Source organism: Pygocentrus nattereri, chromosome 22 (genome assembly GCF_015220715.1).
Source record: "Pygocentrus nattereri isolate fPygNat1 chromosome 22, fPygNat1.pri, whole genome shotgun sequence".
NCBI lineage: Eukaryota > Metazoa > Chordata > Actinopteri > Characiformes > Serrasalmidae > Pygocentrus > Pygocentrus nattereri.
In genome coordinates, this window is record NC_051232.1 from 28753340 (window position 1) to 28776912 (window position 23573).

Here is a 23573-nt window from a genome sequence, read left to right on the forward strand (position 1 = left end):
GTGGTGATTGATGATCAACTGTAGATGCAGCAGATAGAGATTAGATTGAAACCTGCTGGAATATTCCTTTAACATGATGCAGTCAGTGCCAATAGGTATGTGAGATTCTGTAATGGGATTCAGTTCTTTGATAAAACAAGGTGAATTGTTTTCATTTCATGGTGCGTAGTATTCGTGGAATGTGCAGATAACTTTCAAGCCTCTAATCCCATTTTTAAGGCTCATGTTAATCAGAGATGTGGTGCGATAAAGAGAAGATGCATCGTGCATCTACAATGCAAACCCAGTTTGTTGTGAATCCAGGGATTAAGGTTATTAGAACTATAAGCTACTCTGTGATTATCCGGAGGGATCAAGTCGACTCGCGAGAGGAAGAAAGAGGGTAGATTGCCACAGCACATCTGTTCGCCCAGTCCCGCCAGTCTAAGAGCCATATCTGTGGCCTTAACGTTAAGACGGGACTGGGCATTATCTGTTTATCATCTATGAGTGCATCATGAAAAGCAGCCGCGCGGCAGAGGAGAGCCCATGCTGGCTCATAAATGACCGCATTTACAGGGGCTTAGGATCACTGCTGCCCACTATTTCTGAAATGGATGTCAAATTTACAGGCATTGTGTGCTGGTTTATGGATTACTGCTGTGTGGAGCTGTGGTCTGGTGGCGGCAGCGGCGTAGCATGGAATGCATAAGCAGTAGGAGTGTAAAAATGCACTGGTGCATTATTATATATTGATTTGAAAGTGGAAATCCAGCTGCATCTGTGTTAAAATGTCACAACTGATTTTATAAAACCGACAGTAATCATTCAGTTTTTGTCATAGACATTACAAAGATAAAGGAATGCTGTTTATGACTTTTATTGTATTTATTAAATGACCTATTTAACTTTCAGTCAAACTGACCATTCTGTACAAATAATGCATTCATTTTAATCATTTTTCAGCATCAGGAAAAAAAATCTGAAAATATATATTTAAGGAAATACTACACAGAAGCCTCACCAACTAAATATACCTGTTTTTCAGTGTTGAGTGTTTTCACCCTTGGCCCGAGTGCTGCATCTGGATATAATTTTAGAAGTAGAATAGAAAGCAAGTGGCTGATACATGATCAGTATTTTAATAAATGGTGTTTATAAAGACGGTTCTTAATTATACTCTGTGATGAAGGTAAGGTATTTTTCCTATCGTGATATCAGTGACCAAAATTAGCACGGTTGTTGTATTATCATGATTTTGTTTGTTACACTGACTTACAGTAATGTGTACAGCCAGTGGAAACAGCCATAAAGTACAGGGTTCTCATTAAAATTACTCATCACAAATCACACAGAAGGCTCAAAAACTACATATCCATTCTTTTCACCACCCTTTGTCTTTATTACAGCTTTATTACAGTTTTTCAAAGAAATGTGCAGGGATATTTTTCTGCTCCTCCAAACTTCAGTCTTAGAAGTTGGTTACATTTTCTCTATTTTTTCCTTTTCTTTCCTTTCAGACTCATAGCGCCGAGTTGTCTTCTCACAGTGAAAAAATAGACAGGAACAAGTGGAGAGTGGAGCTTGATTTTCTTCTCTCAAAGTTGAAAGCTTTTGTTATTATTTATCTGATGGGAACATTTACGGTGGTCTGCTTGGTTTGCACAGTACACCTTGAATCCATATTCATTGTGAATTTAATCAGCTCCACTTACTATAAAGGAGCACTTTGCAGTTCTACAATTACAGGCTGTAGTCCATCTGTTTCTCTGATACTTTGTTGGCCCCCTTTCACCCTGTTTTTCAATGGTCAGGACGACCACAGAGCAGGTACTATTTGTTTGATGGATCATCCTCAGCACTGCAGTTAGTGTGTGTTGCGCTGTGCAAGCGGATCGGACACAGTGGTTTTTAAACTCTGGGTCCACTCACTGTCCATTCTTTTAGACAGACCTACCTTGTTGGTCCACCTTGTAGATGTAAAGTCAGAGATGATAGCTCATCAGTTGCTAGACAGTTTGTGTTGGTCATTCTCTAGTCTTTCATCAGTGGTCACAGGATGCTGTTGGCTGGACATTTTAGGTTAGTGGATTATTCTCATTCTAGCATTGAGCCTGCAGCAGCACTTCTGTGTCTGATCCACTCATACCAGCACAACACACACTAACACACCACCACCACCACCACCACCATGTCAGTATAACTGAGAATGATGTACCGCCCAAATGATACCTGCTCTATTGTGGTGCTATGGGCTTCCTGATCATTGATAATGAGGGTCAAATGGGTCTAGCAAAGTGTGCAGAGAAACAGACGCTATTGACAATTTTCACTTAATGGCCATTTTAACAGTAAATTAAATGTATGACATGTGGTTCTGAATGGTCTCTAACTTTTGAGCAGTGCTGTAGCTCCTGCAGTCAGGTGTATATCAAGTGATTTATTTGTATTTTTTCCCCCGAATGATTCTGAATCAAACCAAAATAATGGACTTCTTCAACTAAATCATGTTCAAATTTTAGATTCCATGCTCTAATGAATCATTTCCTGAAGAACCGAATTATTTTGAGGTCAGAAATGTACTTGTTAGTCTTTCATAGTTTTGCTGGTACTGTAGCTGGTGCCTCTGAGCAAAGTGCCACAGCCTGGAAGGGAATGTCAGTCCTGCTCTATCGTGAGTTTATAATAAGCCGTGCTCAGAGTAAAACTGCAGTATTGCTATGAGAACTGCCACATGAGTGGGGAGTGCTATAAAAAAGCCAATGCAAATATTCCATGCTGAGAGACAGCGGTACTGAAGGGCTCTGTCAGCAAGAGCTGTAATCTGGCACTAGTTGCCGTCCGCCACTACGGCTTTGCATCGATTTCTTGCAGAGTGGCTGGTCACTTAGCCGTCACGTACTCACTCCCTACCCCTCTCCATTTTTCATGCTGTTGGGGGTTGGGGGGGGGGGGGGGGGGGGGTAAAGAAGATGGTGGGCTGTGAAGTGCTATTAAACGGCAGCTGGTGAAAGCATTAGACATCTCACTACAACTCTCCATTCCGTTCTTACTGTCCATTTCAGCCCAGTCGGTGTGTCTGATTGACCCTCAAAGCTGATGATACCATTTGAATCATTTAACCATTATTAAATATTTAGACTTGAGATTTACAGTACCGGTGCAGTTCAAAGAACAGGGACACGGTTTTTTATTGTTTTGGCTCAGTACTCCCCTGGATTTGAAATGAAACAATGACCACGAGGATTAAAGTGCAGACTGTCTGCTTTAATTCAGCTGTATTTACATCTATATTAGGTGAACTGGCTCTGTATAAAGAAACTCATAACCCTTTTCTGTGTATAGTCCGATCATTTTTGGGAACTATAGATATTTGGGCAGTTGGCTGCGCAAGAGTCATTGCGTCATCTGACCACAGTTTGGTTAAAAAGCGTTCTGGATTCTTTCAATGAATTCTGAAGGAATCAAATCAACCACACCACAGCTACATCATTCTGCTGACCAATTGCTACTAATAACAATGATCCATTTACTCTAAGCTGGTGGAACTACTTTTTCCTGGGGGAAGAAATTGGCACCATTTAAAAAGCTATATCGGAAACAATATTTGGGCCTTCTTTGTTTCAAGGGAAAGTGGGGTTTGGCACTACCTATTACTCTCTACTGTGTATTCCAGGCATATTATATTATATTAGGATGCCTTGACTAACATCAAATGAAATCTAAGCATCTTGTCAGAAAATATCTCCCGGAATTAGTTCATTCATGACTAAATTTCATGTTGTGCTCTTGTGCCACCGGCTTCAAAATCAAGCTGCCAACACCGATCACACTGGGACACGCCACTGTGTTTACTTCATATTAGTGAGCTTGTTTGCTATGAAACAGAAACAGATGATAGTATATGCATGTAAAATTGATACATATATCTGCAAATACCACTATCAAAGTATGTCTCTTTACTATTTATGATGTCTCTTTACAGTTTATGATCAACTGCAACAGCCAGTCCCATATAACCTATCTACTTGTTTTTTCAACACATGGGTTACACGGGTAATAGCGAATATCACTTGCTCACTCAGCTCGTACCTGCATGCAAATCACAGCCATTATGGTATTCACAATATTAAGCCCATGTTCTATTGCTTAACTACTTCTACGGTTCTAAAGAAGATTCAAGATGTGGCATTGATGCAATAAGGATCTCAGAATTGTCAATGCTACCCAAATGGCCCTTAATGAGTCTAAACAATCAGACTAAATCAATCAGACGCAGAGCCAAAACATTGTCTGTCAGTTTGCCACTTTGTTAAGAAGCAAGTACATACAAATACTGATCAGTAGAAAACAACCAGGCAGATCATGGAGCAGTGGATGACCAAAGAACCTTCCAAGTATGAAGAAGAACTGCTGATGATGAGCATGAGAAGGAGTATCTAGGCAAAGATGCGTCAAAAGTGTACCATAAAGAGAATACACTAGTTTGCCATCAAAGGGTTTACAAACCACAGATGGGCTTCAAGAGCTGAAAGATGAATTTGCACCAGAGGGATGAAATGAGTAAAGTCTAAAGAAAACAGAATCTACTGATAATCCAAGGCAAACCACCTCATCAGTGGAGAATGGAGGCATGGCCGTGCACTGTTAAAAGAATAAAGGTGCCAAAAAGGGTTTATACAAGAACCAGTTTGGGTTCCCTAAAGAGTCTTTTGAAACTTGGTAGTTCAAAGAATGTTTGTCGTGAGATGGACAAGTGTGGACTTTTCCACATTAATTAAAGTTTCGGTAACGCTTTACATTGTGTTGACTACCTAACATGAAGTAATGCATTAAAAATGGTTACCTAGTGTTACGTAAACATGTTACAAATGCATTAATTAAATGTTTTCATATGAAGTGTTGACTCATGAACTAATGCATTTATTAACATGAACAACTGAAATTCTACATTGATAATGGTTAACTAATGTTAAGTAAACATGTTACAACTGCATTAGTTTATGTTCTAGTATTTTGCTTATGTACTGCAGTTTTCATAATGATTTAAACAGCAAAGCAATACAACCCCAATTCCAATGAAGTTGGGATGTTGTGTAAAACATAAGTAAAAACAGAATACCATGATTTGCAAATTCTTTTCAACCTATATTCTATTGAATACACTACAAAGACGAGATATTTAATGTTCAGATGGATAAACTTTGTTTTCTGCAAATATTCACTCATTTTGAATTTGATGCCTGCTACCTGTTTGGAACATTCCACAGGTGAACAGGTTCATTGGAAACAGGTGAGTGTCATGATTGGGTATAAAGGGAGCATCCCTGAAAGGCTCAGTCGTTCACAAGCAAGGACGGGGCGAGGTTCACCACTTTGTGAACAACAGAATGAGCAAATTGTTTAAGAACAGTTTAAGAACAATGTTTCTCAACGTGCAACTGCAAGGAATTTAGGGATTTCACCATCTACAGTCCATAATATCATCAAAAGATTCAGAGAATCTGGAGAAATCTCTGCAAGTAAGCAGCAAGGCAGAAAACCAACATTGAATGCCCGTGACCTTCGATCCCTCAGGCGGCACTGCATTAAAAACCCACATCATGCTGTAACGGATATTCCCACATCGGCTGAGGAACACTTCAGATAACCCCTGTCAGTGAACACAGTTCGTCGCTCCATCTACAAGTGCAAGTTAAAACTCTTCAATGCAAAGCGAAAGCCAGATATCAACAACACCCAGAAACACCGCCGCCTTCTCTGGGCCTGAGCTCATCTGAGATGGACTGACGCAGAGTGGAAAAGTGTCCTGTGGTCCACATTTCACATTATTTTTGGAAATCATGGACATCGTGTCCTCCGGGCCAAAGAGGAAAAAGACTGTCCGGATTGTTATCAGTTCAAAAGCCAGCATCTCTGATGGTGTGGGGGTGTGTTAGTGCCCATGGCAGGGGTAACTTGCACATCTGTGAAGGCACCATTAATGCTGAAAGGTACATGGAGGTTTTGGAGCAACATCTGCTGCCATCCAAGCAACGTCTTTCTCAGGGATGTCCTGCTTATTTCAGCAAGACGATGCCAAGCCACATTCTGCACGTGTTACACCAGCGTGGCTTCGTAGTAAAAGAGTGCGGGTACTAGACTGGCCTGCCTGCAGTCCAGACCTGTCTCCCATTGAAAATGTGTGGCACATTATGAAGCGGAGACCCCGGACTGTTGAGCAACTGAAGTTGTACATCAAGCAAGAATGGGAAAGAATTCCACCTACAAAGCTTCAACAATTAGTGTCCTCAGTTCCCAAACGCTTACTGAGTGTTGTTAAAAGGAAAGGTGATGTAACACAGCGGTAAACACGCCCCTGTCCCAACTTCTTTGGAACATGTTGCAGGCATCAAATTCAAAATGAGTGAATATTTACAAAAAACAAAGTTTATCCGTTTGAACATTAAATATCTTGTCTTTGTAGTGTATTCAATTGAATATAGGTTGAAAAGGATTTGCAAATCATCGTATTCTGTTTTTATTTGTTTTACACAACGTCCCAACTTCATTGGAATTGGGGTTGTAGTTTAATAGGCTGAAATGACACTTTACCAGTGGTAGCCACTAACCTGATTTATTTACTTACTTCTATTTACTGATGTAGTATTTTGTACTTTGTACTGTATTTTTAAATAACACCTTTACTTCTCTCTACTGCTTTTCCCTCAGTTCCATTTCAGTCATTAAGGTTTGGTTGCTTGTTGGGGGTTTGTTGTGACTTCTTGTTGAGGTGGTTATGTGTGTATCGCAGGAGGAATTATACATACTATTCTTTGTCATATCAGTCAGGCTTGGATGGGGCAGCAGACTGAAACTATTTACTCACCTGCCCAATTTCGCTTTGTTTTTCCTAATTTTATCAGCATGTATGAGTGTGAATGGGAATTTTTAGGAAGTCATTATACATTTAGAAATTGTAAATATAAACAGGATCATATAAACAAAGCATGTTATGCTCAGTGTAGTTTCCTGTAATGAAAATGTTTATGTTAAAATGTCTTAAAAAGCATTGCTAACATCCATTATGCATTACTAAAGTTTTAAAAGGTCTCGTTTAGTGAATTTAATATGCCTGATGTAAAGCGAAAACCAATAAAGCTTTAGTAATGCACTACAAACATCTATTAAACTTCACTAAACATTAATAAGGTTTGGTTCTGTGAATTGAATGTAGCTGATATAAAATGAGTAGTACTGTATTAGTGAAGTACTAGATACTTTAATGCTGTAATCTAAAAGCATTGCACAATGTTCTTCCCAGTAGAAATAGAAAAAAAAATATTTTTTTGTAGGTGCGAAACATTCAGTTCATAGCGTGATTAAATTAGCACAAAATTACATGTTGCAACTGAAAAAGAGGTTAATCACCGAGCTGGTGGTGTGTCTCTGGTGCGGCAAGGGAAAGCTCTGCAATGGAAGCAGTTGCGCTGCAGTCTACCCCGTATTTTTGGAGAGATTTGACTGCTATGTTTCTTTTTTCTTTCTTTTGATTTCATCCTCCTCATTCTTCTCCTTGAGCTTGTTGTCTAAAAACATCAACAACAACAAGAAATGAGTAAAACACACAAACATGAACGATTTTACATTTTCATCTCTGGTATAACTAGTCATAACTTGTCAATACCAGTATCAACAGAAAAATGTTGCAATGTATGTGGGTACGTTTTAATTTTGACTACTAGAAACACAACTTTTTCAAATATTAATGAAACCGTTTCCAAACCATTTTAGACTGAACACGCATCACAAGGTTAGTTGCAAAAATACGTCTGTGGCTTGACCCAAGAACAACACCGGGTTGGAAAGTTCGGTTCATTTTCCTGAATGTCTGATTCAACTGATTTAATCATTTTGTGTTATGATTTTATAATACTCACTTGTGTATTTCATATTATAAGATTATACATGCGATTAAGCAAATTACGCTGAGTGTATACGTTACAAAGAAAGGTTTTGTTTGTCCGAATGTCTGGAATCGGTTCCAATGATTCTTTGAAGCGTAAAGAATCAGTTGGTAGAATGAATCGAGCTTCCCATCACAACACCTTTAGCTGAACATTGATAAACAGCTTTCCTCAGACGGCTGACCAGGACTGTTATTGCCATTCGTTTTGCCTCGCTTACTGCCTGAATCTTTGTTTTTCTTGGGCTTCCTTGGCCTGTCAGCAAATATCTGGTGCACTTTGCATGGTAACTGCTCCGTGAACGCTCCGTGCTTCCTAAAGGAAATTCATCTGCGCACGCAGGACACAGGAGCGGTTTCACCCGTGATTGGCTGGTGAGGAGAACTGATTTAAAGTGATTGGCTGGAAGAAAGTTTTGTGCTTCAATATGAAATTCATAGGCATGTTAACATGTTCACCAGCGACAATAGATGGTGTTGTGTGTGTGTATATATGTCTGATACTGTACTTGGATTCACTGAGCAAGACCTTATAAACCTTTAGTAACGTTCAATAGATGTTTGTAATGAATTTTATGACATTACTGGTTTTAACATAAGCATGTTATGCCCTCTGCATAGTTTCCTTTGATGAAAATGTCTGTTTATATGATCCTGTTTAGATTTACAATTTCTAAATGTGATGACTTCCTAAAAACGTCCCATTCACACCTTGCGCTCATTTACATACATAAGTAAAGAGTAACTTGGAAAGGTCCAGTCAAGCTCAGTGCATCCAGAATCTCTCAGCATAGGAACCGAAGACTGCATTCCTAGCTTTTTATTCCCTTTAGCATCTCAAATAAAATACTAAGCTCCAAAGTGAGAGGTGTGAGCAACAAAGAAGCAAAATAGAAGCTGAACCACCTCAACAAGAAGACACAACAAAACCCCAACAAGCAACCAAACCTTAATGACTGAAATGCAACTGAGGGAAAAGCAGTAGAGAGAAGTAAAGGTGTTATTTAAAAATACAGTACAAAGTACAAAATACTACATCAGTAAATAGAAGCAGATAAATCAGGTTAGTGGCTACCACTGGTAAAGTGTCTTTTCAGCCTATTAAACTATTACTTAACCACAGTACATAGGCAAAACACTAGAACATAAACTAATGCAGTTGTAACATGTTTACATTAACCGTTATGAATGTAGAACCTCAGTTGTTCATGTTAATAAAAGCATTAATGTAAATGAGTCAACGCTTCATATGAAAACATTTAATTAATGCATTTGTAACATGTTTACGTAACACTAGGTAACCATTTTTAAAGCATTACTTCATGTTAGTTAGTCAAGACTTAATGTGAAGTGTTACCAAAGTTTCCAGCTCAGTTCAGATTGATGGGCGCTTTTGATTTATTTTGTTTGATCAGAGTAGCAGGAAGGCATGGCTGAGCACAAGTTCCCTCAGACTCACTTCACAAACAGCTGCCTTCCCAGAAGAATGGGTGCTGTTACAGCTGCAACTCTGTCTTAACGCCCGTGGTTTGGAAATGAGACGTCCAGCAAGCTCATATAGGTGTGATTGTCAGACGTCCACATACTTCTGTACATATACTGTGTTTTAAAGAGTGCTGTAAAACAAAGTGTTAATGCCTTTTTGACTTTCATTTTAGTCATTTACTTTGCAGGGCTGGAATTTATGGGAGAAATTATACTGTTCAGTCACCGCAGCTGTTAATTTAGATGTTTTCAGAGTAATGATTATTAATGATTGCATTTAAAATGCAGTGAATAAACACAGAATGTGTGAAGCTTCTAGCTCAGTTGGTGATGGACATGGTAAAATCACTCTTGCGCCAGAGCATGACCACAATCAAAACATCGGCTCTGATGAGCGCTGACTCAGCATGTCCAAAGCTTGTGCTTGTTCTTACCGTTTGGTCATGGCCCATGGGACATTAATTGCTTCTGCCTTTGTGCTTGGCTGGGAGAGCACTTGGAGAAGGCCTCTGAAATGCGTTTTTGGTCAGTTATTGTCTATTGTGTCAGGAGCTAAAGGGACATTAGGGCCGATGGTACTGGGCTTCATTAGAAATATGGTTTGCTTATTTTACTTAAATTAAAACCACTGCCCTGATGGTCTTATTCCAGCTCCATTTACTTGTGATACCATTTGAGGAAATGCAGAGAATCAGGTTTGAATCCCAGCTGGGCCGTGTGCCATCTTTGACGATAGAGGAAAGTGAGCACAACCGAACGCAAGGTGAAGGAAGTGTAACACCTTTTTTGTAGTTAAACACGAACAGTAGAACATGCTTCAGGTCATTTTTCGTATTCCCGTGTAAATGTTATTTGCAAAGCTTGACAGATGTTTCTCCTCATGGCACGGTTCATTTTAACGTGTTACAACTGAGCCTCCCAAAGTAAACAGAGACCCATATAAATTAGGTTTTTTTTTGTTTTTTTTTTATGAACATTTTATTCACAGATCCATGTTTTCCAAGTAAAATCAGTTTCACATCCTCTTTCACTAATCGTACTTTTTGTTATGCATATTTGTAAATGTATTTAGGTTGGAAATTTTAAATATAATAATTTTAAGATATGATGCAGTTGAATTGTTTTTGCATAATTTTACCAGCCTAGTGATTGTTAGAACTTGCCCCTCAGCCTGTTAGTTAATTCAGGACGCACTTGGATGCAGACACCCTCTTTCTCTCATAACTATCTGGTGTACTCCAGTTTACAAGTTAATCTGCATTTGTATAGTTGTGTAGCAGAGTTTACAGTTTAGAGTCAAATCCGACATCTGATCTGGAGTAAAAAGTTAAGTCAAACCCGACTCTGCTACAAGCATGTAATATCTGGGGGTAACCAGGACTGACACAAGTGTTTTAACTAATGTTAAATAAAGCTGCAGTGAGGATTTGCTGAAACAGCACTGGCCTGTCTGGCCCTTAGTCTGCTAATAAACCATGGCGTAAGCTGGTGGGTGTGTTGATGTTATTACAAAGCCTTTATTACTGTAGCTGTGAAAACTGACCCGCTACTTGCAGTGATTCATGTGCCACAGCTATAAAAATTGCAGGTAAGCAACTTAATAAACGGCAAATTAATTCTATTGTGAAAATGGCTGAATATGAAAGTTTCTCTTGCAAAACAAGGTGCGTGATGCAGGTAATGGGTTATATGTTGAATGACGGAATGGTGCACTTTCCTTTCACAGTAATCACTTTAATTTCTACCATTTACTAGAACAATGAAGAAGAAGTTGTTGCTAGGCAGTTGATAAGGTATTCCAAGTGGTTGCTAAGGCATTGTTATGGTATCCCATTTGGTTGCTGATGTGTTGCTAGATGGTTGCTGTGATATTCCAAATGGTTGCTAAGGTATTGCTAGGCAGTTGTCATGGCATCCTAGGTAGTTGCTAGGGTGTTGCAAGGTGGTTGCCATGATATCCCACGTGGTTGCTAGGGTGGTGTTAGGCGCTTACTGTAGTATCCCTCATAGTTGCTAGGGTGTTGCTAGGTCATTGCAACCATATTCCAGGTGGTTGCCTGGGAGTTGCTAGGTTGTTGCTATGGTAGTCGAGGTGGTTTGTTAGGTGTTGCAAGGTGGTTGCTAAGACATCCCAGGTAGTTGCTAGGAGGTTGTTGTGACTGGTGGTTGCTGTAATATCCCACAGGATTAATTGGGTGTTTCTAATGGATGTACATCATGATTTTAAGCCGAGTGCACTTTTTTGTTGCCATTCATTTGTAGGGGAAAATGTCTTTGTGTCTTGATGTCTTTTATTGACTGGTTTGGTAAGTAGGCCGGGTTCTAAAACTAAGTCACTGATGGTGAACCAGATATAAATCGGAATAGAAGGGCCTTGCTTTGAATTTACTAATGAAATCCTAAGAAATATCAAGGTTACGGTGGAAGAGTGATTTATTTTTTTATTTTAACCTATTATTATAATAGTATGGTTTCTCTTAAAACGGGCATGGTCCATAATAGTAAGTCTACTTGCTAGCTACATTATACGAATTTGTCAGACATTAGCCGACATCCAATATGGTAGCAAAAAGGATAGTAAGTGCATCACAGTCCACCTGCAGCAATCACATGTTTCAGGCTTAGATGCATAAACTTAATGTAGATGAATTATTGTCTTACTGCGGTACCAGAGCCATTCTAAATAGGCTGCCTAAGTGTTATCTGCATGACATGGTGCTGATCTCACACAGAAGTCAGGCAGGCTGTCTGAGAGTGCCAGAATTCAAGCTGAATATAAACCATAGAATTCCTGTTGATGGGAATTTACATTAGAAAAGCATTGGAAAAGGTACAGAGGAGCCTCTGACTAACACTAACACTAAAAATGGCTAAATCGGTCTACGTAATACAGCAAGCTTTATGTGGTGTGTCACTTATAATTAAGCAAGAAAATACCTGCAATTGTTTTATTAACATAAAGCAACTATGTATTAATCCTTTGAAATACATTTTGCACCACTCCATCTCTTGTCCATCAAAACGTCTTCCTTTGAAGGAGAGCAGGTTTTGCCTAATGAATGAGCAGTTTTATTTCCTAAGTTACTGTTAAAAGCGCATATTGAAAATCTTCAATACAGTAATTAGGGTATCGAGTCATTCAGCAAGATTGGTGCTGAATGGATGTTGTAATTTGAAATTCTCATGTCAAGAAGTCAGTTTTTTTGTCCTCCGTAGTTTCATTTACTTATTGCTTTTATGAAAAAATCTGATTTCTGAACCTCAGTTACCATATTTAATCACACTGAGCTGTGAAACAGGGAAACGTTTAAGGCTAAACCAGCTGTCTGATGAGAATATTGCAGTGGAGTTGTTTTCCGTTCTGTTTTGTTTGACAGAACAGACATATGCGTGATGTTATGGGTCCGCTGTGCTTGAGGGACCCTGTCCAGGATCTAGAAAGCAGATCAGATCAATGTTGTTTAAAAGCAACATTTACCAGCATTTGAAATAGGCTCTGCCAAAACCTTGAAGGACATCGTTTACTACATCATCATGTCACTTAGTGTGACAGTACATTGGCTAAATGACAGGCGCTGTGTGTGTGTATGTGTGTGTATATGTGTGTATATATATATATATATATATATATATATATATATATACACACACACACATACATGCCCTACATTATGAACACGCCTGATGGTGGCACAAATTTGCTACTCACAACAAGTGTCCTATGTTCTAATTGAGAAAGGTGAATGCAGCATGGATAGTTTTACCCCCTCTTTTGGGAGTTTTTGGGTGACTTTGTGATACATTAATACAAGTTCACATTGCACAGTATGCATCCTGACATTTAGATTTCTTAGAAATCTAGAAAAAAGACCTGTGAAGTGCCACTTTATCAAAGAATGTAAGTGCAATGATTTGTAGTAAGTGCTTCACAACTTCACTGCACAAGTCCAGTTAAATAGGATTAATTATGCTCTCCTTGTAAACGTGCATTTGGTCAGTGTAAGTACTGACAGACATCATGGTTAGAGGAGTATGTTATGACGTAAGGTGACACATTTATAATATTGCTGCCCCCTTTTCTAACACACAGATCAGATGTCCGTAGCCCTGTTTGAGCTGCTTTTGAAGATGCACTCCAGACATGACGGAGCAGAGCTTTTGAAATTTGTTGCTAGTTTTTGAGACCGAGCCATGGGTCAGTTTGGCTGCAGCTATGTCGACTGCAGATACAACAGCAATTGGTAGATTTAATGCTGCTTGCAACAAACATCTGGTTTGCCAAGTAAGAGTAGTTTGATTGATGTACTGCTGCTAGTAAGCATGCTGTCTTTATGATGTATCTGTATCTGAATACTACCCTTTTTTCTTTAAGCCTAGCAGAGCACAGTTCATTTTTCTGTATCCCAATTATGTTACATGTATTCTGTTACTAAAAAAGTCTCCTAAACTGTCTTCAGAGAAGGTTTGCGTTTATGTGGGGTCCTAGGGTAGTTTCCTCTTTTATTCCGTCCATCCATGTGTGTGTTTTTCTCCACTCTCCCCTGAGAAAATCACAGGCCGAATTGCCTACTGCATTTTACCGAACTTGCTGATCATCTGATGGATGGTGGATTGTCCTGACCGATTACATTGCATTGCGTTGAAATTACACCCCAAAACTCAGACCTCCTGTAGAATTTTTATGGATGTGTGAATTTTATCACTGAGAAGATTAGTGCCTTTTTTTTTTAACAGGCATCCCCCTAATAAACTAATCGGATCTCAATAGTCTAATAGAAGTAAAAGAAGTCTGTCTTTGAGTCAGTGCTCATTGAGTTGCTCCATTCTTAACACTGGTGGTAGACAGGGTGGCATTTGAGACAGAGGCATACATAACTTTGCTGAAAGATAGAAGTTTTTTTTTTTGGCAGATTATGTACTTCAGAGGCAATTCACTTGTGTGTGGGTTTCAGGTACAGTTCATGCAAACACTGTGTGTAGGTATAGCACCATGAGCCTTTCCAGCACCACAGCACTTGCATGTGATGTTTGATGCCTTGCATGGTAACATGCAATGGCAAGTACTGGTCTGCATGCTGCTTAATGAATGTCTTCCTTTCTCTCTCCCTGCCCCATCCGTGCTCGCAGAAGACAACCATGCTGAAGGTGGGTAACATATTTTTTAATCATTATTATACTTACCTCAACCTTGACCCATAATGTGGTTTATCACTGTCATTACATGTGCCATGTGCAGACGGTAGGTAATTTATCCCTTGCCATTAATCTTTTGGATCCGGAGATTTTCACTATAGCTGAATTTGAGATCTTGTAGAGGATGCTGTAGTATTCAAGCACCCTTTCTAATTTGTGAACTTGGCTAATTTAAAGTATCCTCTTTGCTGATGCAGGTAGTCATTTGCTTGCACAGAGCTTTCTCTGTAAAAGAAGCATTGGCAACAGAATGGGATGATCAGGAGCAGCCACACATGAGCCTTAGGTGACTGCTAGAGGGGTACAAAGCTCCCAGCATTGAGCTGTGGAGCAGCAATCTTCTACCATTATTACCTGACCTCACCAATGCTCTTGTGGCTGAAGGCAACCAAGTCCTCACAATGTTCCAACATCCAGACTTGTCCCAGAAGAATAGATGTAGCAAAGGGAGGGGGACAAACACCCTATAAATTCTCTTGATTGGAGAAGAAACGTTGGAAACGCAGGGGTCTATAAGCTCCTGGAAATTGAGTGTAGTTATGGCAGTCATGGGAAAGTAGATGTGACCCCAGGCTCACTTTGTTCAAACCTTCAGGATAGGCATTTTCGAATGATCCTGGAAATGTCAAATTCAGCTATTCTGCAGAAAAGGGCAGGAGTTAAAAAGGAGCTTAGTGATCTGGTATGAGGACGTCGTGTGAATGCCTGTAAGCCAATATAAAGCATATAAGTATAGATGTTCTGATTGTACACAGTTACTGTTTGGGTAAGAATTCTGCACTCTTAAATATGTAAAGTTCCTTGAAACCGTTTGACCTATCTATGCTCCAAATACAGATGTGTTCTTTGATAACAAACATTGCAGGGTTGGTTAACCTTTGCAGAACATACAGCTGAAGCAAATAGCATCTGCTTCTTGTTGACTAGGGTTTTTGGCGTCACTCCAAAGAACCTGTTGTAGCACTTTTATTTTTAAAAGTGAATCCATGAAACATGACCGGAGAAGAATGTGTGGTTATCTCAAAAACAATGTGTGGTATAACAAAAAAAATGTGTGAAGTGTTGAGCCTGAACGTTTAGTCTGGCTTCCTTATCCCTAGTGATGGAATGAGTGGAATGCTCCTTCAAGGTTGAAGAGGTAAATCGTCCTTCTGCATGGTACTCATATCAGTTAAATGACAGATATATGCTTCAGTGTCCAGCACAATGGAATAAAACAGGTGTAGAACTGAAGAACTAGAAGCAAATGTTGGAGGAAAAAGATTGTTTTCTCTGTAGGGTTTTTTTTTTAACAAGACCATAGTCAGCTTGAATATTTTTAAGTCATTTTTAGTGCACTTTTATCAAGGGATCCTGTTGATGGAGAAATTCCAGGGCACAGATTTGCACAATGGAACACTTATTCATCACCAATTTGGATTTAGACCCAAGCATAGGTCAGCATTGCTTACACATTTTAGAACTGTGACGTCCTTTGCGTTGATGCAGATTTAATGCAAATTAATGTTAGTTTTAAAAAAAATAATAATAAAATGAAATAAAATAATACAATAATACATGAAGTTCATGGTTTAAATTTTCCTAGATACAAATTTTAAACATATTTAATCATGAACCACTATATTTTTAAGATTGTGAAAAAATGCACTGCCATTCAAAAGGTTGTAATCAATGTTTTCTCTATTATAAACCAAATTTGGTAGCAGGCAAGTTATAAAATGATTCGTATATGCTAATTTTTTGCAACGACAATGCTTTCAGTAAGTAGTAGGAGACTTTAAAGCTGTAAATAAGACTTAAGAATTAAGTTATAAAAATAATTAATTCATTAGTATTCAAAAATCTGCATGTTTCTAAATCAGAGATCAAATATAGCAGATATCTTTGGGTAAATAGAAAATTATGGTAGATTTATCCATCATTTATATTTTTTGCTTAAAGAATTCTTGAAATTTTGAGTACAACGTCTAAAAATACCATTAGCTTATAAATAGCAATGTTGACTCTTTATTTTTTAAGTTATTAATGTATATAATAATATTGTTGCATATGGCAAATGATTCCAAAATTTCAGTAGTGTACATTCAATCAGGTGTGTCCAAACACTAGTTCCGTGGTTCTATGGCAGTAATTAGACTGTCTATAGTGATTAGACTTTACAGTGAGCTGCAACTGCTACAGATTTCTTGCCATTGAAATATATATGAGCAGAGTTAGAAAGCACAGGGCTATCAAAAGAGAAAATGCTGCACATTTCTTTCTGAATGGGTGAGTATTGCTAACTGCTTCCTTCTATGTGGAATATTTCAATGAAAATCATCTGACAGTTAATTAGTAATTATGGATATAGACCGTAGCACTCATTGACACTCGCTCCCAAATGGGTCATGTTAAATGGAACGGTTTGGCAGGCAGTCAGCTCAGTGAACAGAAAAAAAAACGCCCCAGACATTTATAGTATATAACGTTTCTACGTCCATACAAATGTACTTATACTTTTGCGCAGCAGAGAGGAAAATGATGGGCCTATATTCCATGCTGTTGCCAAAGATGGTCAGGAAAATATGGCTGTGTTTAGCTCCATCTGTCTCTGTTTGCACTGTAAATCATGGATGGAAAAGCAACGGATTAAGGGGGAGGTAGGTAGGATTAGATAAAGTATCCTTGAAGATGTTTTTTCCGGGGTCTTTGATGATGATATATCTATTTTTCTGCTTGGGTAGTGTCTTCAATGACGTATTACATCTATCTGGGAAAATAAGTGAGTAAAAAAAAAAAAAAATTATTAGACATTTGTTGTTTTACCTTCTCCCTTTCCCTCTTCGTCCTATACTCCCCACCCTCATCCTGACCCAGTCAGAACCACGGGCATAAAGAGAGAGATGCCTGTGTGGCAGGGTAGTTGAAGCTTCCCTATGTTTTTCGTGTTCTTTTCTGACTGTAACTCTTGTTTCCCTTAAAGGTCTGGCGCACCTGATGATGGGCGACCAAGGTATGTCCTCTGTTCCTTTCTCACTCATCCCTGCCTCATTCCTTCATCACCTTTGTGCTTTTAGCTTAAAGCTCCAGCCGCTTCTCGCTCACACTGTGCTGGGGCTGCATTTGCCATGGTTTAAGGGACCCTGAATGGAGCTAGAAAGCGTGGCTTCACTGCTAAGCTGTGCTTTTAATAGCTCTATCCAAAGCAAGGAAGTTTTGAATGTATTGATCGCACCAAACATTCAGTCAGAAATCGTGTCTTCAGTAGCTTTAAGGATTTTCGAAATAGGTTAATGACATAATGAACAATTTCCCGTCTACAAATATGTATGTCCTTAACATATTTGCAAGGTAGGACAAGCTTTTCAAAAAATAGTAACTTCACTTTTAGTCAAAATGCCTACGCTTAAAATGCTGCACTACCATGTTGTTGTCTAGCCAAAACTAGCTCGGTTAGAAACAGTTTATTACCATACTAATAACCAATAGCGAACAAAGATTCCCAGTCTTATGAAGTATCAAAAGCGTTTTTTAATGGTGGCCACTTATTTAGCCTGAAAAACATGAGTGAGTGAGTGAGTTGCAGGTCAGTTGCAGGTGAGTTGCTTTGCATCTGAAAAACTACAAACGATCTAGCATAACAATCCAACCTTTGATACGCATACAAAATTAATGCGGATACAATTGAATTCATTTAAATTGAACTGAGTTGCGCTTAATGATATTTTTTTTCTAACATTATGCGAAGCTTGTCCAACCTTCCAACAGTTGCTATGAACAAATGCATTTGTGGGTAGATCATAGGCAGATCAATAGGACTATATCAGCCTGGTGCATCAGTACCAATGGCCAATCAGAATGACCCAGATAGATGTTTATCTCCTGCAATTGGTCAGGTCGGGTAGCCCATCTAGTTAAGCTAGTGTAAAGAGCGAGTCATGATCAGAGTGCATACTGCTTTGTTTTTTGGCCCTCAGCACACCATGACCAAAGGTTTTGGCACGCCTGTGCCAAGCTGTGCTTTCAGTGGCTCTACCCAAAGTGAATGATCTAGCTTTGAATTTGCATTTAAGCTCTTGCATGAGTATTATTAGTATCTATGTAGATTTACAAAAGACATAGCTGTCCAATTATATAGTGCAATGTGCAATAAATAGAACTCTATCCATCAAAAATACAACACAGCCCATCAGTTCCAAGAACCAAGCAGAACGAGCCAAATGTGTTTGAGCAATTGGGTCAGGTTAAGTAACCAGGCTAGTTAATTAATTCCTCATGGAGTGCTTTTGCATGTTTTGGAGAAAGAATATTACTTAATTAAGATGTAGGGTTTTTTTTTCACCCCCTCATTATCACTAGCTTTTCATCCACATCACTAATCCTCCATCAGCCCTTTCTGCCCTCCTTGCGTAACCATGCCTCTTATTAAGTGTCTCTCTCCTCTCCCTTTGTTTTCCCTTTCTCTGGGCTCTGCTTCCTCCATGGAACCATTTCATCAAATTGTGTAGGTAAAAGTAAAGGTACCTAATCTCCCTTTTGCCTCCTACATGTCCTTGCATATATGCTTCCTAGCTGATTGCTTTGTGGTCCTTTACTGAGCGTTTGAATGTAGATTCCTAAGAGCCTGTAAGTGGGTTGCTGAACAGTACACTGAACTTATGAGCGTGACAAAATGTCTTGAAGGTAGGTGTTCTTCCACTACTGCTTTTTTCTCTACGCTTGAGATGCATGTACAGTATGGGGCGTAGCACTGTTCATAAAGTTCATACTGGCAGCGCTCGGAGCGGTACCTGCTTACTCTATCACCAAGATAGGTTCTCTGAGAACCCATCTCGGTGAAGAAAACGAGGAATCTTTCTCCAGAATTGAGTGTTCCTTCAGCGCAGGTAAGTAGCCGTCGGAGAATAGTCTCTTGACTCTGCTCCCCAAAGAGTTTTTTTGCACCAAAAAAAAGGAAATAAGGCCAAGCTGGTGTTCCTTGTTTACGAGGCAACAATTTTCCCTCCTTAGCATAATTAGCCACTGAAAACACAATGGAGTTGAGTCAATTGATAATGGCTACTATATTTACTTTGGCAATTTTGTTTCTTTTTTTCTGGCCCAGTCTTCATTGGGGGAACACTTGAATGGCGTCTCACTGGACATTAAGGCAACTGCGATATGTGCAATTTGTATAAAGGCAATTTCCAATTTCATAAAGCTTTTTATTAAACTATAATTGAAGAGCAGAGGATCACTGTTTTGTTTGGGAATGAGGGCAATTCAAGTATTCCTTTTTCGTTCTGTTTGGACTGTTCATGCTGATTTCATTTGAGATTGTGATGTGTTGCTGAGTTTAGCTTCTAACCTTGACATGGTCTGGCTTGTTTGTGTGCAATTCCGTAGTAATAGCATCACTCTCTGTTGCTATCAAATACAAGACTCCATAGCAGTATTTTGCAACGCTTGTGTGCTTTGACTGACCTCTGGATTTAAGCATTGCAGGTAAGGCAAAGCCATCATGCTTTTGCAGAATGGTTTATGAATTTATCATACTGCCTCCAAACATGTGCATCTCAGATTTCCTTTTTAAGTGTGGCTTTAACCCTTTCAGTCATGGAGATATTGATACTTAAAATTGTTGTTATCAGTGCTGGTGGAGTTCTACTATGCTACACTCTTAAAAATAAAGGCGCTAAAAAGGATTCTTTGGAGAGAAGCCATGAAAACAAAACTGTTAGTTTCCTAAAGCAGTGGTTTTCAAAACAGTCCTCAAGGACCCCAGGAGCACATTTTTTGCTCCTGACCAACTTATGACACAGATCTAGAGGGGACCCATCTGGAGGACCAGTTTGAGAGCTACTGTGCAGAAGAACCTTTCAGTGCATGGTTCTTTTAAAGACCCTTGCAATTGAGACGTCTTAGTTGAAGAAACCTTTTTTACAAGTTTAGAGAGTGCTCTCAAAAAGGGTTCTGGCTTCCTGAAGAACCCATCAGTGGAGTACAGTCCAACATTGTGTGGATCCAAGTCAACAACCATTTGAAGAACTACACTTAACTTACTAGATGGATTTTTTGGAGTGATGCCATCATTCTTGAAAAGGCTGCTACAAAGGGCATTTTTGGTTCCCTTATGGCTTTTTTCTTTGGTGGTTCTGGATAACCATTTAAGTAAATAAAAGCGTGAAAGTTTCATTGGATGGCATGTTAAAGAGCTATCCATTGTAAACTTTTACAAGTTTCAAGGACCCCCCCCCCCCCCCCCCAATAATGTAAAGTTTTTATAGCGATTAAAAAAAGGTTCCTAGAACCAGAAGTCTGAACCAAGAAACACTAAGGAACCTTAATTTTATTCTTCACTAAAGAGTAAAACTACTATAAAGGGTTCTCTGGGGTGATCTCATAGAAGTCATTTTTCACAGAACCTTTCAATGAATGGTTCTTTTAAAGCAAAGTTTTTGCAAGAGTCACATGTCCAAGTCATGAACCATTTAAGAACCTTTAATTTTAAGAGTGTAGACCTGCTGAGTTAGGACAACGTGGGAATTGTAGACTGCTTGTTCTTATGAATCTGAGAACGACAATTTGAGCAGCTGCTTTACCTGATGTCTTGGTGAGTTTTCCTGTCTCTCTCTTTGCCATGCTGTTCAGCGTTCTGTTATGTGCGCCCACCGTGGAGAACAATCTACATACTGTCAGCTCACTTCACTGTCTTTGAAGTAGCTGTTCAACACGGGCCTATATAGCGTTTTCCTTTCATGTGCTTGGAAAGAAAAGATTGAATTGCTCTAGTAAATTTGAATGTAATGACATGCATTGCATTTGATAGTCTAGCCTTGGGACATGATATTCTAAGTGAATGCCCCCCCCCCCCCCCCCCGAAGCTGTTTTCCTGCAAACGTTTTATTTACCGTTTTGTTTGTCCCTGTCAATTGAGGCTCATTATACATTGTGATTGTCTGAGATTCTTATTTTTGCAGCGTCTCCGCTAACAAATAAGCCTGGACTGAAGCCATCTCAAACATTTTGATGTCATACGATTTCAGAGCCACTTGAGGGCCTGTTTCAGACATTCCACTGCTTGGTTGTCTCAAGCTAAGTAGGCAGGGATTGTTGCTATTGTGATTTTTTTTTTCTTTTAACACTGTAAAAAGATGTGACACATCACAAGCTTTATTGTTCAGAGAAAGAAAAGAGAGAGAGCACTTACTGGATAGTCACGTGCACTATTAAAGCGGACAGTGTGGCTCGGCCATCTGTGGCAGTCGCCTCATTGGAGCTGAACTGGCCACTCGCCGTTTCCACCGGCAGGCCGGAGGAAGCAGAAGGAGAGCCAAGAGGAGCCGTGGCACAAGTGCTGAGTCAGCAACACGGGCCAAATGCCATGCGCCTTCTAATTCTGGCCTATTGTTAACGTCCAGTGCAGTTGGGCACACAAGCTGCAGAATACACAAACATGGGCAATGTAGACCAATCCAATTTCTCTTGTTTAGTAGGGATACAACCATTAGTTGACAAAGTTAATTAGTCAGTTAAAAAAGGGAAATATATCAAAATTAGAGAAACTCAAATTGTCCCAGTAGAGGAAGCATAGGATGCGATATTGCTTCTGCTGTTTCATTGCAGTGTAAAAGGAGAAATCACTTCAGAAAAAGGACTCTATAATGCTCTACAACGTTTTAGAGTGCATGTGGTCATACTGACAGATTGCAGTACGCTAGAGGAAGTGTAGGTGGCGATATTGGTTGTCTTACAAAAGTAAAAATCAAATGTGTTTTTATGATGCATGTGATCATTCTAGCAGAGTTTAGGCTTAATCGACACTTAAGCTGCTTTCCACTGCATGGTACAGTGGGGGGAAAAAAAGTATTTAGTCAGTCACCAATTGTGCAAGTTCTCCCACTTAAAAAGATGAGAGAGGCCTGTAATTGACATCATAGGTCGACCTCAACTATGAGAGACAAAATGAGGAAAAAAAATTCAGAAAATCACAGTGTCTGATTTTTAAAGAGTTTATTTGCAAATAATGGTGGAAAATAAGTATTTGGTCAAGAACAAAAGTTCATCTCAATACTTTGTTATATATCTTTGTTGGCAATGACAGAGGTCAAACGTTTTCTGTAAGTCTTTACAAGGTTGGCACACACCGCTGCTGGTATGTTGGCCCATTCCTCCATGCAGAGCAGTGATGTTTTGGGGCTGTCGGTGGGCAACACGGACTTTCAACTCCCTCCAAAGGTTTTCTATGGGGTTGAGATCTGGAGACTGGTTAGGCCACTCCAGGACCTTGAAATGCTTCTTACGAAGCCACTCCTTTGTTGCCCTGGCAGTGTGCTTGGGATCATTGTCATGCTGAAAGACCCAGCCACGTTTCATCTTCAATGCCCTTGCCGATGGAAGGAGGTTTGCACTCAAAATCTCACAATACATGGCCCCATTCATTCTTTCATGTACACGGATCAGTCGTCCTGGTCCCTTTGCAGAGAAACAGCCCCAAATTATGATGTTGCCACCCCCATGCTTCACGTTTGGTATGGTATCCCATTGTCTGATTATCACATTGTCTGATTTTTAAAGAATTTATTTGCAAATAATGGTGGAAAATAAGTATTTGGTCACCTACAAACAAGCAAGATTTCTGGCTGTCACAGACCTGTAACTTTTTCTTTAAGAAGCTCTTCTGTCCTCCACTCATTACCTGTATTAATGGCACCTGTTTGACCTTGTTATCTGTATAGACACCTGCCCAAACCTCAAACAGTCACACTCCAAACTCCACTATGGTGAAGACCAAAGAGCTGTTGAAGGACACCAGAAACAAGATTGTAGACCTACACCAGGCTGGGAATCTGCAATAGGCAATCAGCTTGGTGTGAAGAAATCTATTGCGGGAGCAATAATCAGAAAATGGAAGACCTACAAGACCACTGCTAATCTCCCTTGATCAGGGGCTCCACGCAAGATCTCAGCCCGTGGGGTCAAAATGATCACAAGAACAGTGAGCAGAAATCCC

General features: G+C 39.5%; 1 protein-coding gene across 22 annotated transcripts in view; it reads left to right on the top strand.

The window, feature by feature from the left end:
* The window catches only part of LOC108443646 (neurexin-1a-like), a 537123-nt gene that overhangs the window by 30036 nt on the left and 483514 nt on the right, over positions 1–23573 (top strand). For 16 of the 22 annotated variants that reach the window (XM_037532641.1, XM_037532643.1, XM_037532657.1 and 13 more), the window contains exons 3-5: positions 14537–14554; positions 17565–17594; positions 19090–19101. In XM_037532641.1, coding sequence (XP_037388538.1) covers positions 14537–14554; positions 17565–17594; positions 19090–19101 — 60 coding nt within the window. The remainder of the gene's footprint in view (positions 1–14536; positions 14555–17564; positions 17595–19089; positions 19102–23573) is intronic. The other 6 variants (XM_037532644.1, XM_037532651.1, XM_037532660.1 and 3 more) reach the window with 1 other exon arrangement.